General features: G+C 41.8%; 1 protein-coding gene across 2 annotated transcripts; it reads left to right on the forward strand.

Moving 5' to 3' along the window:
• Positions 1 to 479: 479 nt before the first annotated feature.
• Positions 480 to 2,480, forward strand: hes2.1 (hes family bHLH transcription factor 2, tandem duplicate 1). Of its 2 annotated transcripts, XM_028808350.2 has the most exons (4): positions 480 to 902; positions 1,017 to 1,112; positions 1,445 to 1,532; positions 1,732 to 2,480. In XM_028808350.2, exons 1-4 carry the CDS (start codon positions 810 to 812, stop codon positions 2,037 to 2,039), a joined length of 585 nt encoding a protein of 194 aa, XP_028664183.2. In that variant the 5' UTR covers positions 480 to 809; the 3' UTR covers positions 2,040 to 2,480. The 2 variants fall into 2 exon arrangements, with proteins under 2 accessions (XP_028664183.2, XP_051786210.1); XM_051930250.1 differs by having other exon boundaries at positions 480 to 1,112.
• The last annotated feature ends 15,088 nt before the right edge of the window (positions 2,481 to 17,568 follow it).

Genomic DNA, 17,568 nt, shown 5'->3' on the forward strand with positions numbered 1-17,568 from the left:
ATGAAACGAAAACCAAATTACTGCTTAATATTGTAAATGAAAAAATTTGAGACCATATATAAAATTTAGTCCCACACTGAAAAAAAGAATAGAGACCAAATAATCGTGTATCAAAGCCTTCAGGTGTGTCACTCCTCCATCCAATTTTAAAATTTTGGAAGATCAAACATTTAGGACAAAAGTAAATATAAATGCGAGTATTGAACACTGGTGGTTAAAAAAGCTGTTAACTAAGGTTAACGTAACAAATTAACATATGCAAAAAATAAGGGCTTTTAATAATGTACCTATTCAATAATACTGAGCTAAGTTTTAGATATGAAATCACCAGAAAATAACACTTAATATTTTTACGGAATTAAACTTTTCCATTTTATATATAAATGTTTCTAATGTTGATGGGTTAACACTAAAAGAGTTAACACCGACGATTTTGCGGCATACAATATGCCATTGTCGGATTCGTTTACGCTTGGGACTTGGGGTCACGTCTTTAATGGCCTCTGCATATGGTGTACGCTTTAACGGACGCAGAATTTCGAAAACAATAAAATGTATTGAATATATACAAGTTTAAGGAAAACGTAAAACTAAAAACGGGACTAAAGGAATGAAAAGCGGCCTCTGACAGATGGTTGTCCTGATTGGCTCTGTGCGCAGAGGTCCCCACGGAGTCGCGCAGCGCGTCACAATGGTGACAGAAAGGCAAAGGGGCGGCAACGGGACGCGCAGCTCCTCCTTAAATACAGGACCCTCGCACTCCGGAGAACATTCTGCTTTGAGCCTCCGGTTGTAAGAGATTTGAAAACATGACACCTAACATTGCTTCCCAAACGCCGCTGTCCTCCTACGCGCCAAAAATGAGCCTTGCCAAAAGGAAAGAAGCCAGCGAAATGAGAAAGGTAGGATTGTTTGACAATTCGTCTGTGGCGGCAGAGCTCGATTATACAACCTGCGTGCATCTAGTCGAGCTTGGGGTGTTCATTTCTGTTAATTCTTTTTCTTTTGCACTTCAGACACTGAAGCCTCTTATGGAGAAGCGAAGAAGGGCACGAATCAACGAGAGCCTTAATCAGCTCAAGACGCTCATTTTGCCGCTGGTTGGAAAGGATGTAAGTATACTTTTATCGTCTTACACAACAAATACAGGCAAACAGTTTTATATAAAAAAAGCCATTCCCCTGATTATTTGACATTCAGACATGTTTGTGCATACCACACTAATTTTAGTAAAGGTCTTTTAATCGAATTTCAGTCCTCATAATGGGCCAAGGAGGATCTGCCTTTAACATTACATCATGCACACATTGAAATCAACCATTGAAACACAAGCCTGGGAAATAGCTATAGTATAGGTCATTGGGGACACTTAGTACATTAAACCAAGTTCATATGGAAGGGCTCCAGCTTGAAATCTAAATTTTGTGTTTTCTCTCCGTTGCAGACTTCAAGATATTCAAAGCTTGAAAAAGCGGACATCCTGGAAATGACCGTGAGATTCCTGAAGAATCTTCCGACTAAACCCATTCAAAGTGAGTGTTATTATCCAACACGTTTAAAAAATCCAAAGGGGACTTTAATTTTCAAATAGTTAGAAGCACGTAGAAACTAATATCAGTGATGCCATCCAGCTGCCTTATATGTCACGACGCTGGATCGCAAAATGAATAGCTTGTAGTGGTTGTGATCGTATCACAAAAATGTAAACAATTATTTTTCTTTTACATCTAGATCCAACAGAAAGCTACACCGATGGTTACAGAGCTTGCCTGCAGCGCGTTTCCAGTCTTCTTCCAAAAACCGACCTGTTGGACAAAGAAACCTGCTGCCGTCTCGTACAGTTCATACAGACCAACATGGCAACCTCAAGCACCTGCCAGAACTGCCAGGGACAAAGTGCCAGAGTTCCGAACGTCTTGCCAGTCTATCCAGTAAGGCACTCTAGCACCGAGAGCTCCCCCAGTTCAAGTAGGAACGGCGCGAGCAGAACGCCCCCTGCAGTTCAGCCCCCGAACTACCATGTGTGGAGACCTTGGTAGAAATCGAAAAGGACTTTAAACGAGCAGAGCCTGTAAATATGTACATTAAATTACTAGTTAATGGGATGTTCTAACCTCTTCTAATATTAAGAATTTTCGGAATGCGTAAATTTATCATATACATTTATGGTATTTGATCGACGACAGTGTCGAAGTCTCGATCGGATGATTAAAAACAATTCTGTGAAATAAAATGTATAACTATATATTTAGTCCTCGCGGGGGTTAAATGAAAGTGGGGTTGTGTAGACCGCAGCCTTGTAAAACCCAAAGGGTTGTTTTTTCGGTATGTCACTTGCACAATTGTCTTATAAATTACTGAAGGCTGAACGCAGATGTAAGTTGTGTATCTTGCAAGTTCTTACAATCGTTTGCCACGTATTGTAAAGAGATTTTATTGAAATGTAATTTCAAATATATTCTACTGTAAAATGTATTTCTTTGCCGCTTTGAAATTAATAAAAAGAATAACTTAAAGATGTCCTCCGAGTTTATTCAGATCTGTTTCTTTGCTTCCTCGCAGCTCTCCAGAGTTTTTTTTTTTTTAATCTGAGCGTTTACACTCTTAAAAACCAAAATCTGCCCATGTGATTGACTCTTCAGGGCGATGCCATGCAGGACAACCATTTTGATTCCTTAAAGGAAAGGTTTCAGACATAACCTTTTATTTAGCTGTGTAACAGGTAATGTACAGATTTGTGAAATACAAAAGGAGTTTCTGATTTTGAAAAAGAACTCGGTGCATAAAATCACAAGATCAATTTCAGATTTTCACGACCCGTTAATCTCGGTAGCCTAAAGAGATTTGTTTTTACCCAAATAGCAGAATCTTTTGAAAACACAAATGACCTATTTAATAATGATAATAATAATACATTTTATTTATATAGCGCCTTTCCCATGGTCAAGGCACTTACAAAATATAATGAAAGAATTTCATATACAAAGAGCCCTTACCAGAATATATTTTTGTGAAGGGTTGTACGAGGATCCACAGCTCATTAAAATGCAATTAAGGAACCGTTATTTTTAAGAGGGTAAGCTGCGCTCTGTCTTTTTCTATGCCTGTTAACTTAAACTACCGCTTTCAAACAGTCCAGTCGTGACTCAAAGATACATGGACTTGTTTCCCGACCACGGCTGCTTGTTGCCTTGCGCATTTTTGTCTTAAATCTCAACAACGCTAGGAATAGAAGAGGGTTCTGGGGAATAAAAGGAGGAGGGGTTTAGGAGCATGCACTGATACAGTGCTCACACTACATGACAAACTACCTCAGGATACCAGATTAGGACCCGAGTGCAGCCATGTAGCCGGTGACACCTCAGCACCACACTAGTTCAGATGGAACGGAACAGTGTGAGGTTTTATTATCGATAGATAGATAGATAGATAGATAGATAGATAGATAGATAGATAGATAGATAGATAGATAGATAGATAGATAGATAGATAGATAGATAGATAGATAGATAGATAGATACTTTATTAATCCCAAGGGGAAATTCACATACTCTAGCAGCAGCATACTGATGAAGAAAATATTAAAGAGTGATAACAATCCAGGCATACAGACAGACAATAACTTTGAATAATGTTAACGTTTAAAACCCCCCCTCCCCCCCCCCCCACCCCCCGGGTGGTATTGAAGAGTCGCATAGTGTGGGGGAGGAACAATCTCCTCAGTCTGTCAGTGGAGCAGGAAAGTGACAGCAGTCTGTTGCTGAAGCTGCTCTTCTGTCTGGAGAAGATACTGTTTAGTGGATGCAGTGGATTCTCCATGATTGACAGGAGCCTGCTCAGCGACCGTTACTCTGCCACAGATGTCAAACTGTCCAGCTACGTACCCACAATAGAGCCTGCCTTCCTCACCAGTTTGTCCAGGCATGAGGCGTCCCTCTTCTTTATGCTGCCTCCCCAGCACACCATGCGTAGAAGAGGGCGCTCGCCACAACTGTCTGATAGAACATCTGCAGCATCTTATTGCAGATGTTGAAGGACGCCAGCCTTCTAAGGAAGTATAACCGGCTCTGTCCTTTCTTACACAGAGCATCAATATTGGCAGTCCAGTCCAATTTATCATCCAGCTGCACTCCCAGGTATTTATAGGTCTGCACCCTCTGCACACAGTCACCTCTGATGATCACAGGGTCCATGAGGGGCCTGGTCCTCTTAAACTCCACCACCAGCTCCTTGGTTTTGCTGGTGTTCAGGTGTAGGTGGTTTGAGTCGCACCATTTAACAAGTCCTTGATTAGGTTCCTATACTCCTCATCCTGCCCACTCCTGATGCAGCCCACGATAGCAGTGTTGTCAGCGAACTTTTGCATGTGGCAGGACTCCGAGTTGTATTGGAAGTCCGATGTATATAGGCTGAACAGGACCGGAGAAAGTACAGACCCCTGCGGCACTCCTGTGTTGCTGACCACAATGTCAGACCTGCAGTTCCTGAGACGCACATACTGAGGTCTGTCTTTAAGATAGTCACGATCCATACCACCAGGTATGAATCTACTCCCATCTCTGTCAGCTTGTCCCTAAGGAGCAGAGGTTGGATGGTGTTGAAGGCGCTAGAGAAGTCCAGAAACATAATTCTTACAGCACCACTGCCTCTGTCCAAGTGGGAGAGGGATCAGTGTAGCATGTAGATGATGGCATCCTCCGCTCCCACCTTCTCCTGGTATGCGAACTGCAGAGGGTCGAGGGCATGATGGACCTGTGGCCTCTGGTGGTGAAGCAGCAGCCTCTCCATGGTCTTCATCACATGTGACGTCAGAGCGACAGGACGGAAGTCATTCAGCTCACTAGGATGTGATACCTTTGGGACTGGGGTGATACAAGATGTTTTCCAAAGCCTCGGGACTTCCCCTGTTCCAGGCTCAGGTTGAAGATGCGCTGTTGAGGACTCCCCAGCTCCAATGCACAGGCCTTCAGCAGTCGTGGCAATACTCCACCTGGACCCGCTGCTTTGCTGGCACAAAGTCTCCTCAGCTCTCTGCTTACCTGGGCTGCTGTAATTGTGGGTTGGAGTAAACTCTCTCCTATGGTGGTATCAACAGAAGGATCTGTGGAGGGTGCAGTACTCCGAGGTGAGAGTGGGTTAGGGTGGTCAAATCTATTAAAAAGTTGTTCATCTGGTTTGCTCTCTCCACATCTCTCTCGACGGTGGCACCTCGCTTCGAGCTGCATCCCACACTTCCTTCATTCTGTTATTCTGCAACTTCTGCTCCAGCTTTCTCCTGTACTGCTCCTTCGCCGCCCTGAGCTGGACTCGGAGTTCCTTCTGCACGCGCTTAAGCTCATGCTGATCACCACCTTTAAAAGCCCTTTTGTTCTGGTTCAAAAGGCCCTTGATGTCACTTGTAATCCATGGCTTGTTGTTAGCATAGCAGTGTACTGTTCTTACTGGAACTACAATTTCTATACAGAAGTTGATGTAGTCAGTAGTGCAGTTAGCAACCTCCTCAATGTTCTCACTATAAGATCCCTGCAGGATATCCCAGTCTGTAGTTCCAAAGCAGTCTCTCAGAGCCTGCTCTGCCTCAGGGGACCACTTCCTGAATGAGCGTGTGGTTGTAGATAGGACCCTCACTCTTGGTTTGTAGTGAGGCTGAAGCAGAACCAGGTTATGATCTGCTTTCCCAAGCGCAGGCAGATGGGTGACGCTGTATGCGTCTTTGACGTTTGCATATGTAGATCAATAGTCCTATTTCCCCGGGTGTTACAATCCACATACTGGGAGAAGGCAGGTAATGTTTTGTCCAGCGTTACATGGTTGAAGTCTCCAGCGATTAGCACAAGCACCTCAGGGTGCTGCATTTGTAGTTTAGCAACTGCGGAATGGATGATGTCACCCGCTATCTCCACGTCCACCCGAGGAGGGACGTAAACAATAAAAACAATGACATGTCCAAACTCTCTGGGCAAGTAATAGGGACGCAGACTTATGGCCAACAGTTCGATGTCCCTGCAGAAAGTGGAGATTTTAACGTTAACATGTCCAGAGTTGCACCATCTTTTATTGACACAGAGTGCAAGTCCACCTCCTTTCTGCTTTCTGCAGATATTTGCGTCTCTGTATGCTCTAACTGTGCTAAACCCGGGTAGCTCCATGTTAGCATCTGGGATGTTAGTTGTTAGCCACGTTTCACTAAAACACAACAAACTGCATTCTCTGTAGGTCCTCATATTTTTCACCAGATACCGTTTTCTTACCTCGTCAGGTAAATAGAGGACCACACCGGCGCGGGCATTTGTTCTCAGCGCTTGAAGTTGACTACTTGCATAGACGAGTCTCGGCATGTAAAAATCCATGTCCAAGTAGTAAAAAATGTGTAAAAAAAAGTATAAAGTAAAAATTATGGTGGCTGGAGTAGCAATTCCGCCATCAACCCCCAAGTTTTCCCTGCAGGTTGGAGGACCTACCAAGAAAGGAATAAAGAGCACGCTTTTGTAATGAGCTTATTTTTCTTCCACTGTTCCTTTGAGCCACAGGCATAAACACTTCAGCAGTTCGTTCCAAAACCGGACCACCCCCCACCTTAGAAGAAACTACTATAACACTGGTCTACAAAAAAAAAATTTTTTGTTTGCTTCTGGGAACTTCAGAGTAGCTCTTTATTAAGTTTTTTACACTGATTTCATGTATGAATTAAGCTAGCATGTCAGGTTTTTGAAAAACACATCATTGACGTTTTGACACTTTTGAATATCAGTATAATATATCAACACGATATCTGGAGTTTGGACCATGTCCCACCAAAATTGTTTTGATGCGTTTATTCAGAAAACAAACCAGAAGACTAAACCAGACCAGAGACACGTTAAAAGTATATTTGTCAATTTAGCTCAATATAAAAGTGAGGTCAGTGTGCCCAAAAATATTGGAGGCACTCGCTTTTGTGCTTGTACTGCACATCCGTCTCTCTTTGCAAGAACCAACAGTAGTCACCCATCATGCTCGGAGTGAATTTTCCCCGATATCAGTTTTCCATCACCTTTATATCTTGATGAAAATTTCCCCCATGCTCATCTCTGACATCGCTTAGATTTTGTGGAAAAGAGTCGAGATCAGAATGTAAAAAATGCGTCTTCAGTGACATTCGGGTTCCCGTAAGCTAATATACTTTCAGCATATTCTCCACAAGCTCAGTATAATCCTCTGCTCTGTGACTGTCAAGAAAATTCTGAATAACCTGCATGAATGAGGGTGCTGATTCAGTTGGTTTCAGTTTGCTTTTGAACTCATTGTCAAGCATCAGTTCACAGATTTCAGGGCCAACAAAAACACCTTCGTTAATTTTGGCTTCACTTTTCTTGAGACCAAACTTACTTCTTAAATGCTGAAATGCATCACCTTTACTGTCCAGTCACCCTAGTTGTCCAAGACCTGGAATATCATAACTAAAAAAACTGGACGTGCTGGATGAAAATGGTTTTCAGATTGAGTCAGCAAGTGAAATTTGTTAAAGTAGGCCTACAGGTGAAAGAATCCCAGTAGCAAAATGCTTGTTGACCAGTTTAATTTACTTCAGCTCAAAACAAGAACAACCCAAACGCTGCCAAAAGCGAGGATTCAGACAATCAAACATCAGTTATTTGACGTTCACTTTAACATCCCACCAAACAGCAAAGGTGCCTGAGACACGTCTCCATATCAAACGCACACTTAGCGTATGTTACTGTATGCAACGAGAGGCCTTTTAAAAGCATGACGCACTGGTTTTTCACCAATCTGTTACTATCGATTCATTGTTATTTACTGTTAAGATTCAAAAACTTCAATGGCGTATTTTATAAGCAGCTGCAGTCAGTCCTTCAATTGCTTCTCATTTTCTTAACCTGCTGCCAATTAACAATTAGCTGCAAGTGACCAAGAAGCAGCGAACCATCTAAAGTTTGTCTCAGTTACACCAGCGTATATTCACTTTTTTAAAAATAAGATATGGGGAAAATAAATCGAATAGAAAACAATGAAGTTCGAAGAATAACTAAGCAGGGATGCCTTGCCCGTGAATAAAAAGAAATACAGAATGCCGTTAAGGAGAACCTTTATTTTAAACAACTTTTGGGAACTACTTTAACTGTCATCTTAAATGGCATGACCACTTTTATGGTATGGGCAATGTGGAACGTGTATTACATCGTTAGCAATTACTAAGAACCATAGCAACTTGACACAAAATGATGGCACCCATAAAGAACAAATTCAAAAAAGTGCACTCTGAATGAGCTTGATGCTGCTGCTTATAAATAGGAGGAGGAGGAGGAGGATGCAATTAAATCCTTAAATTTATCTCAAGGGACCATTATAGACTACTTTGTGTTGATGCATTTACTCTGAGATTTTGTTGAAATGTTTTATAATACTTATTTTCAGTGCTCTTCCCAATCTTTAAAATCAAGATTTGAGAGCTATGTTAGGATTGTATTTTTGTTTTGTCGTGTCATGCAAGTGTGTTTAGGGGACATCCTTAGTGCTCTCTAAAAGTACATGATACCTCCCCAAGCTGGTTGTCACTGATTATTTCTCTTTTTGATTTGAGTTCTGAGGCTTGCTCACCGGAGTACCTGTGACCTAGTTCCTCTTCTATCCAGGTGCCACATCCCTTCCAGGCAGCCAACATATATAAGTTGATGTTCAGTGTGAAACCAGTCATTGATCAGGAAAAAGCACACTTGATGAACTAGTGAATTCCGAAAACTATTTAAGCACCCTTGTGTGCAGTTTATTTCTCATCTGCCCTTAAATAGGGTTACCAGCTAGTACACTAAACCTTCTTCATGCCTACCATTTCTTCCTTTTTGCACCATGATGGTATGTAGTGTGTGTTTATTTAAAAAAAAAAAATTGTCTGTTCTATGTTAGTTAAGCTGCTGGGGTTTCAGGGGGAGAGCAAAATAAACTGAATAAAACAACTGAAGCAAATAAAAATTTTAAAAAGCTAAAATTGCTGTTATCAGTTCTGGAGCTCGGTAGCATAAGGTAACTGAATCTTAACGATCAATTTGTACATGGAGTTCTGAGACAGAAGAGATGGAGACACAAACATATACCACAGTGCTTGTCTGCTTAGATATGCTGTCATTTTGATTCTTGCACCACTATGGCATAACAGCAGCAAATAGAGTTAAGATAAGTGTTGTGGTCTATGGATATCCTACCTATTAAAATGCTATGGCTATATTCTTGCATGGAATGTTTGCATTTCCAGTAAGAGAATTTTGAACTTCATTTTAGTTATTAATTTAGACGTAGTCAGGTGATGTATTTTGTGCAGCCTGATCTGTGCTTCTACTGGTGGTGTTAAGCACTTTCGGGTGCTTTTGAATACTAAAATCTGCATCCCCTGCGGCTCTTTATCAATCCTCTTAATGGCAGTCCATTTGATGAGATGCGACATATGTTGAATGTACATTTTGCAATTCATATTTTGATAGACATAGATGCCAATTCTTTAAACCTTACTTTTAGTTCTACACTTTCATTGTAATTAAACAATAGAAAGCACACAGCACCAGTGACAACGTATCACTCACATTTACCACTAGTTCATTGATGTCCTCAAAAGCTAATGTATAATCTGATTTTACAAAAAAGTTTTCCCTTGCAACAGGTTGTTTTATTTTTTTAACAGCAACAGTAGTGTTAAATGCTGAGCTACAATCTACAAACAGTACTCTGGAACAGCAGTTTTTAATTTTGGTAGAAAGTGCAGGAGATATGACCTCCTCTGTGGACTGGTTATACTATTATGCAAAATGCAGATAGTCCAGACTATATGGAATATTCTGTTTTAATGTGTTCTAGCACTGGTCTCTCAAAGCATTTCATCACAAAATGACTACAGGCCAGTGTCATGCACTCATTCAGTTTCTTTAGTACAGGGATCATTGTGTTTTTGAAACTTGTGAATAATGGAGGTTCTCCTAATGAAACATTCTACATGTCTGTAGAAAACTAACTTGTTTCTTTGGGTTTGTAAAACAAATCCTAACACTCCATCTGGACCAAATGCTTTACAGACATTGACTTATTTAAAAATCCTCGATTAATCATCTTCCGAAACCAAGAAATTTCAATAATGTGGTGTTGCAGGATTTCATGGAAAGGAAACTTGTTGTAACAATCGGAGATGGCACTGAAATGAAGATAATTTCTTGAAAAACTATCGTGTACTGCCCCCTGCTAGCTTCGCTTGCTCACCCCCGGGTTTGGTTAACTGGATATACAATTTAAAGAAATTTTATTTTCATTTCATTCGTTTTTTATTTCTTGATATTTAACAGTAATGGGGCGGAGTGGTGGCACTGAGGCTAGGGATCTGCACTGGCAATTGGAAGGTTGCCGGTTCGAATCCTGTAAAATGCCAAAAGGGACTCTGCTCTGTTGGGACCTTGAGCAAGGCCCTTAACCAGCAATTGCTCCGTCCTGGGTATGATGTTAATCTGCATCCACCCCTGCATGTAGGCCCTCCAACCTGCAGGGAAAAACTTGGGGGTTGGCGATAGAATTGGCACTCCAGCCCTCATAAAAAACCTCAAACTGTTCCATTCCATCTGAACTAGTGTGGTGCTGAGGTTTCACCCATTGCATGGCTGCACTCGGGTCCTAATCTGGATCCTGAGTTGGTTTTTCATGTGGTGGGTGCAGCAATGCACTGTCAGTGTGTGCTCCTAACGTCTTCTAACAGTAATAAAGCTGTAGTGAATGAGGTTTTTCCCCCTCCCTCCGGGGTGTGGTACGCACCAGCCACTTCGCATCTCTGCCTCTGGCGTTGTGAAGAGGGCGTCTGAACGCATGCTAAGGAGATGTCGTTGCTCCTCTGAAACCCCCTCTTACACGGTGATACAATAGGACGCACATACTGAGGCCTGTCTTTAAGATAGTCCACGATCCATGCTACCAGGCATGAATCTACTCCCATCTCTGTCAGCTTGTCCCTAAGGAGCAGAGGTTGGATTGTGTTGAAGGCACTAGAGAAGTCTAGAAACATAATTCTTACAGCACCACTGCCTCTGTCCAAGTGAGAGAGGGATCGATGTAGCATATAGATGATGGCATCCTCCGCTCCCACCTTTTCCTGATATTCAAAAAGGGCATGTTGAACCTGTGGCCTCTGGTGGTGAAGCAGCAGCCTCTCCATGGTCTTCATCACATGTGACATCAGAGCAACAGGCTGGAAGTCATTCAGCTCACTAGGACGTGATACCTTTGGGACTGGGGTGATGCAAGATGTTTTCCAAAGCCTCGGGACTCTCCCCTGTTCCAGGCTCAGGATGAAGATGCGCTGTAGAGGACTCCCCAGCTCTAACGCAAAGGCCTTCAGCAGTCGTGGTGATACTCCATCTGGACCCGCTGCTTTGCTGGCATGAAGTCTCCTCGGCTCTCTGCTTACCGGGGCTGCTGTAATTATGGGTGGGGGGAAACGCTCTCCTATGCTGGCATCAGCAGAAGGATGGGTGGAGGGTGCAGTACTCCGAGGTGAGAGTGGGTTAGGGTGGTCAAACCTGTTAAAGAAGTTGTTCATCTGGTTTGCTCTCTTTATGTCTCTCTCGATGGTGGCACACCACTTCGAGCTGCAGCCAGTGATGATCTTCATCCCACACTTCCTTCATGCTGTTATTCTGCAACTTTTGCTCCAGCTTTCTCCTGTACTGCTCCTTCGCAGCCCTGAGCTGGACTCGGAGTTCCTTCTGCACACGCTTGAGCTCATGCTGATCATCTTTTAAAAGCCCTTTTCTTCTGGTTCAAAAGGCCCTTGATGTCACTTGTAATCCATGGCTTGTTGTTAGCATAGCAGCGTACAGTTCTTACTGGAACTACAATGTTCATACAGAAGTTGATGTAGTAAGTAGTGCAGTCAACAACCTCCTCAATGTTCTCACTATATGATCCCTGCAGGATATTCCAGTCTGTAGTTCCAAAACATTCTCTCAGAGCATTCTCAGCCTCAGGGGACCACTTCCTGAATGATTGTGTGGTTGCAGGTAGGACCCTCACTTTTGGTTTGTAGTGAGGCTGAAGCAGAACCAGGTTATGATCTGCTTTCCCAAGCGCAGGCAGCGGGGTGGCGCTGTATGCGTCTTTAACGTTTGCATACAGTAGATGCAAATAGTAGATCAATAGTCCTATTTCCCTGGGTGTTACAATCCACATACTGGGAGAAGGCAGGTAATGTTTTGTCCAGTGTCACATGGTTAAAGTCTCCAGCAATTAGCACAAGTGCCTCGGGGTGCTGCGTTTGCAGTTTAGCAACATCAGAATGGATGATGTCACCCGCTATCTCCACGTCTGCCCGAGGAGGGATGTATACAATAACAACAATGACGTGTCCAAATTTTCTGGGCAAGAAATAGGGACGCAAACTTACGGCCAACAGTTTGATGTCCCTGCAGCAAGTGGAGATTTTTACGTTTACATGTCCAGAGTTGCACCATCTTATATTTACATAGAGAGCGAGTATTAGGCAGATACAGATAAATGGAGAAGAAAAAGAAATGGGGAGAGAATCTACTTCCTCAGTGCTTTAAGAGCTTATTCTAAAATATTGAATCTGCCAAGTTTTGAAAAAGTTCTGCACAGATCCTCTGAGAATTTGATTTTTTCCAATTTTAAATAATATAAAACATCAATTACCCACTGACTTAAAAGAGGAGAGTTAGGTTTCTTCCAGTTTAGCAAAATACAGTAAGTCTGCGTGCCAATAATGTAGTGAAGGCAGTCAGTTTGTTTGTCCTTCTCCACTTTAAGCCCATCTGGAAGAACACCAAACACGGCTGTTAATGGGTTAGAAGGGAATGTGACACCAAGGCTGTCTGAAGGGCACTTAAAAATTTTTTGTCCAGAATGATGTTAATTTGGTGCAGGCCCAAAACCTGTGACCCAGTGAGGCTGGAGCTTGATTACAGCGTTCACAGGTTGGATCTTGCCCTGGAAACATTTTGGACAATTTCAAGCGAGACAGATGTGCTCGATATCTATCTTACTAAACCACAGTTAATATATGCACAGCGGACGCACGGCGTTCGCACCGAGGCGCATGTGCATTGCAGCCTTGGCGCCCGCCCCAGAGTCCAGAGTCAAACGCAGCGAATTTCCAAAATGCGGCGGCTTCCCAGAGTCAGTAGGTGGCGCCCGAACAACACAACCTCTGAGTGCCCAAACACAACCTGTACAGTCAAACGCAGCGAATTCCCAAAACGCGGCAGATTCCAAGAGTCAGTAGGTGGCACCCAAACAACACAACCTGTAAGCGCCCAAACAACACCACCTGTAAACTAGACTTGCTCTAATCCACTGTGCCAGTAATGTAGATCACATAACGGTCATTCAGTTTGGCACCTGTCCCAGAGTCCAGAGTCAAACACAGCGGCGTCCCAAATAAGATAGTGAAGATAGTGAAAGAAATGTGTTGTTGGAAAATTAAATTTGGAATGCAATTGTTCATAGGATGCAGAATAGATGTTGTCTATATAAAGATCTCTAGGCAATTTAATCCCAAATGTTTTCCAGATATTAAAAACTGCATATGTTTGAGAGGGTTGAAAAAGGTGGTTCTCATGCAGAGGTGCCACAGATAAAAAATTCTCCATCTTAAAATGGTTTCTACTTTGGTTCCATATTCTGAGTGAGTGAAGCAGAATTGGGTTATTAGTATATTGGCGATAACTTGCATTTATTGGGGCACAAAGCAAGGAATATAGAGAAGTATAGTATTGTAGGATTTTATTTCTATTGCTGACCAAGCCTGTTTATGTTCATCTATTTGTGTCCAGGTTTTTATAGCTTGTATGTTTGCTGCCCAGTAGTAAAACTGAAAGTTGGGTAGAGCCATGCCACCTTCTGTCTAAGGTCTTTGTAAGGTCGCTCTTTGGATACATGGATGTTTTAGGTTCCAAATAAATGAGGTTATGGTTGAATCTAATTGCTTAAAAAATGATTTATTGATGTATATTGGAATGATCTGGGGGCGGTACGGTGGCGCAGTGGGTAGCGCTGCTGCCTCGCAGTTGGGAGACCTGGGGACCTGGGTTCGCTTCCCGGGTCCTCCCTGCGTGGAGTTTGCATGTTCTCCCCGTGTCTGCGTGGGTTTCCTCCGGGGCACTCTGGTATCCTCCCACAGTCCTAAGACATGCTGGTTAGGTGGATTGGCGATTCTAAATTGGCCCTAGTGTGTGCTTGGTGTGTGGGTGTGTTTGAGTGTGTCCTGCGGTGGGTTGGCACCCTGCCTGGGATTGGATCCTGCCTTGTGCCCTGTGTTGGCTGGGATTCGCTCTAGCAGGACCCCGTGACCCTGTGTTCGGATTCAGCGGGTTGGAAAATGGGATGGGATTGAATGATCTGAAATAAAAAGAGAAGCTTAGGAAGGATATTCATCTTAACAACATTAATTCTTTCAGCTAGAGTGAGATGGAGGGTTGACCATCTATGCAAGTCTTGCTTAATTTTTTCCATACAGACGGTGAAATTTTGTTTTTAAACTGATCTGCAATAATAAAAGGTGTCCAATCTAATATTGTATGTTTGAATTCACTGGAAAGAGCACACTTTTATTCAAATTAATTCTGAGACCAGAGATCTTCTATAAGTGCTGTTAAGACTGCAGGCACAGTATTTTGTGGATCTGATACATACAGTACCATATCATCTGCATATAGAGAAATTTTCTGTTCCAATCCTTCTCTGATAATCCCCTTTATCTGATGAGCATTTCCACAGTGAACTGCCAGTGGTTCAACGGCGATTGTTAATAGCAGTGGTGACAAGGGGCATCCTTGTCTGGTACCACGTTCTAGTTTAAAGTAGTCTGAGCAAATGTTGTTAATACAAACTGAAGCTTCTGGATTGGTATACAGTAGTTTGATATCTCCAGGGTGTTTGACTTTGCAAGTGAATATATTACATTAAACAGGCGTCAGAGATTGGAAGCTAAGTGTCGGCCTTTAATCCAGTTTGATCTTGTGATATTACCGAAGGCAGCACTTTCTCCATCCTTCTAGCTAGGACTTTGGAGAGTATCTTATCATTATTCAGAAGTGAAATTGGTCTGTATGATGCAAATTGTAATAAGTCCTTGTTTTGTTTAGGAAAGACGATGATTAATGCTTGGCGAAAAGTTTGAGATAGAATTTGATTGTCGCTAGCTTCTGTAAATGTTGCTAATAAGAGAGGAGCTAGCTGAGTGGAGAATTTCTTATAAAATTTGACAGGGTAGCCATCTGGGCCTGCTGCTTTCCCGCTCTGAAGTTACTTTATAGCATCTAGTAATTCTGATAGCGTCAGAGGTTTATCCAATTCCTCAGCACTAAAAGTATCAATTTGTGGTATCTGTAATGTATCCAGAAATGCATTAGATTGTGTGTTGTCTTCTTTGAACTCAGTAGAATATAAGAATTTATAGTAGTCTGTAAATGTGTGCATTATATTTTTATGGTCAATGATTTTATCTCCGTTCATGTTGGTGATTGTTGGGATTGTACTGCGAAATTCTTGCTTGTGGATTTGTTGAGCTAAAGCTTATTAGCTTTCTCTCTGTTTTCATAGTAATGTCTTGATTTAAAAATGAGTTGTTCAGTTTCTTTGGTTGTTAAGAGGTTGAGCTCTGAATGCAGAGCCTGTCTTTACTATGAAGAGCTTCACTTGGACACCTGGCATGTTCTTGATCTATTCTTGTAATTTCGCTGGTTAGCTCAGATACCTTCTTGGTTTCTACTTTATTTCTGTGGGTAAGATGTGAAATAATCTGTCCTCTTAAGAAGGCCTTTAGAGTTTTCCCAGAGTATTTATTCCTGTAGAGACCTCTGAGGATGTATTTGTCTCTAGGAAGAAACTGATTTTTGATATAAATTCTGTACAGTTCTCATCTGTTAATAGAAGTGGGTTAAGATGCCATCTGTGAGATGAGTATGCGGGGCATAATGATTTCAGCTCCAAGATCAGATGGGCATTGTCAGAAATAACAATAGTGTTGTACTTGCAAGATTTAATTGCAGGCAAGAAATGATCAATTCTTGAGTAGCAATGATGCACTGGTGAGTATAAGGAATATGTTCATGAGTTTGGGTTTAGAAATCTCCAGGGGTCTGATAAGTTGTGGTCAGTTTAAAACTGTGTAATTGTCTTTGCAGTGTTAGGTCTCCTGTCACGGGGGGATGATATCTATCTAACAGTGGATTTAAAACACAAAGTCTCCAGCCATTATAATTTTATGAGTGTTCACATTGGGGATAGATGTAAATAAATTTTGCATGAATTCCTTATCATCGACATTGGGTGCATAAGCATTTTTCAAAATCACTTTACAGTTAAATAAGTTGCCCATGACAATCACATCTCCCTTCAGGATCAGATACTACATCTGATGCTACAAAGGAGACTGTTCTATGTATAAGAATTCCCTCACCTCTAGTTTTCTTTGTAAAGCTGGAATGCAACATTTGGCCGGTCCAGTCTTTTTACAGCCGGAACTGATCTTTGCTTAATAAGTGGGTCTCCTGTAAAAATACTATTTTAGTGTTTAGACCTGTTAGGTGAGAGAATACTTTCTTTCTCTTTAATTCGTGATTCAGGCCTTTAACATTCCAGCTCACAAAGTTAACTGTCCCATCATGAAGACATTGATTCTGAATTTTTGATGTCATTTTGTAGTCTTAACTGGAAGTGAGACAGCTTTAACCTTAATTTCCAATTTTCCCACGAGTTATTGCCATGCAGCCTATTTTTATGTTGGAAGTTATAATTATAAGGGTTAAAAGGATAGATTAGATATAGCTTGCTCTCATCCCCCACCCACCCATTTTGCCTCCCCACGTGAGGCTGGACCCCACTTCACAAAGTCCCAGTCCTCTGACATACCTAGAGACAGAGCATGTCCAAAACAAAACAAGCCCCCCAGCAGCGGCATTTGAGGATTAAAAAGTAGAGATCTATTGCCAATAAAGTCTACATACTATAAGCAAAAAATATAATCAACAACAGTCTTGAAATATTAAGACAGTAATCCCAGGGAATGGTTTTAAAAAGTGGTCCTGGATAAACATAGTAAACCCTAATGCAAAAATAACAATAAACCAAGGGTATGATGTTACAGTCTCCTTTAGAATAGTTAAAAACCAAAAAAAAAAAAAAACTGCTTCCACACATATGCGTGTAATTGTAATTAAAACATAAACAAAGTGGCAGAGAAGAAAAACATATATAATTATGGTACCCGTATCAAGCAGATCAGACAGCAGGTAATATCTTCTTGCCATACCATGACAGGATGCGACTCACTTTCATATTTCAAAAAAGCTCCGGGATCAGCTTTAACTCCTTTTCTGCTTCCTCCTTGGAGGAAAAGATATGTAATATTTGTCTTGAATATCCACTGTCAGTTTGGCAGGATACAAGAGGATGTATCTGAAATCGGCTTTTCATAACCGCTGCTTAATGTTGTAAAAAGCTGCAAGTTTAGCAGGTGTTGAGGGTGAGAAATCAGGGAAAATACGAATGTGGTTATTTTTAAATATAATCTGTTTGTGTCTGAGA

The sequence above is a fragment of the Erpetoichthys calabaricus genome, chromosome 8 (assembly GCF_900747795.2).
Source record: "Erpetoichthys calabaricus chromosome 8, fErpCal1.3, whole genome shotgun sequence".
Lineage (NCBI taxonomy): Eukaryota > Metazoa > Chordata > Cladistia > Polypteriformes > Polypteridae > Erpetoichthys > Erpetoichthys calabaricus.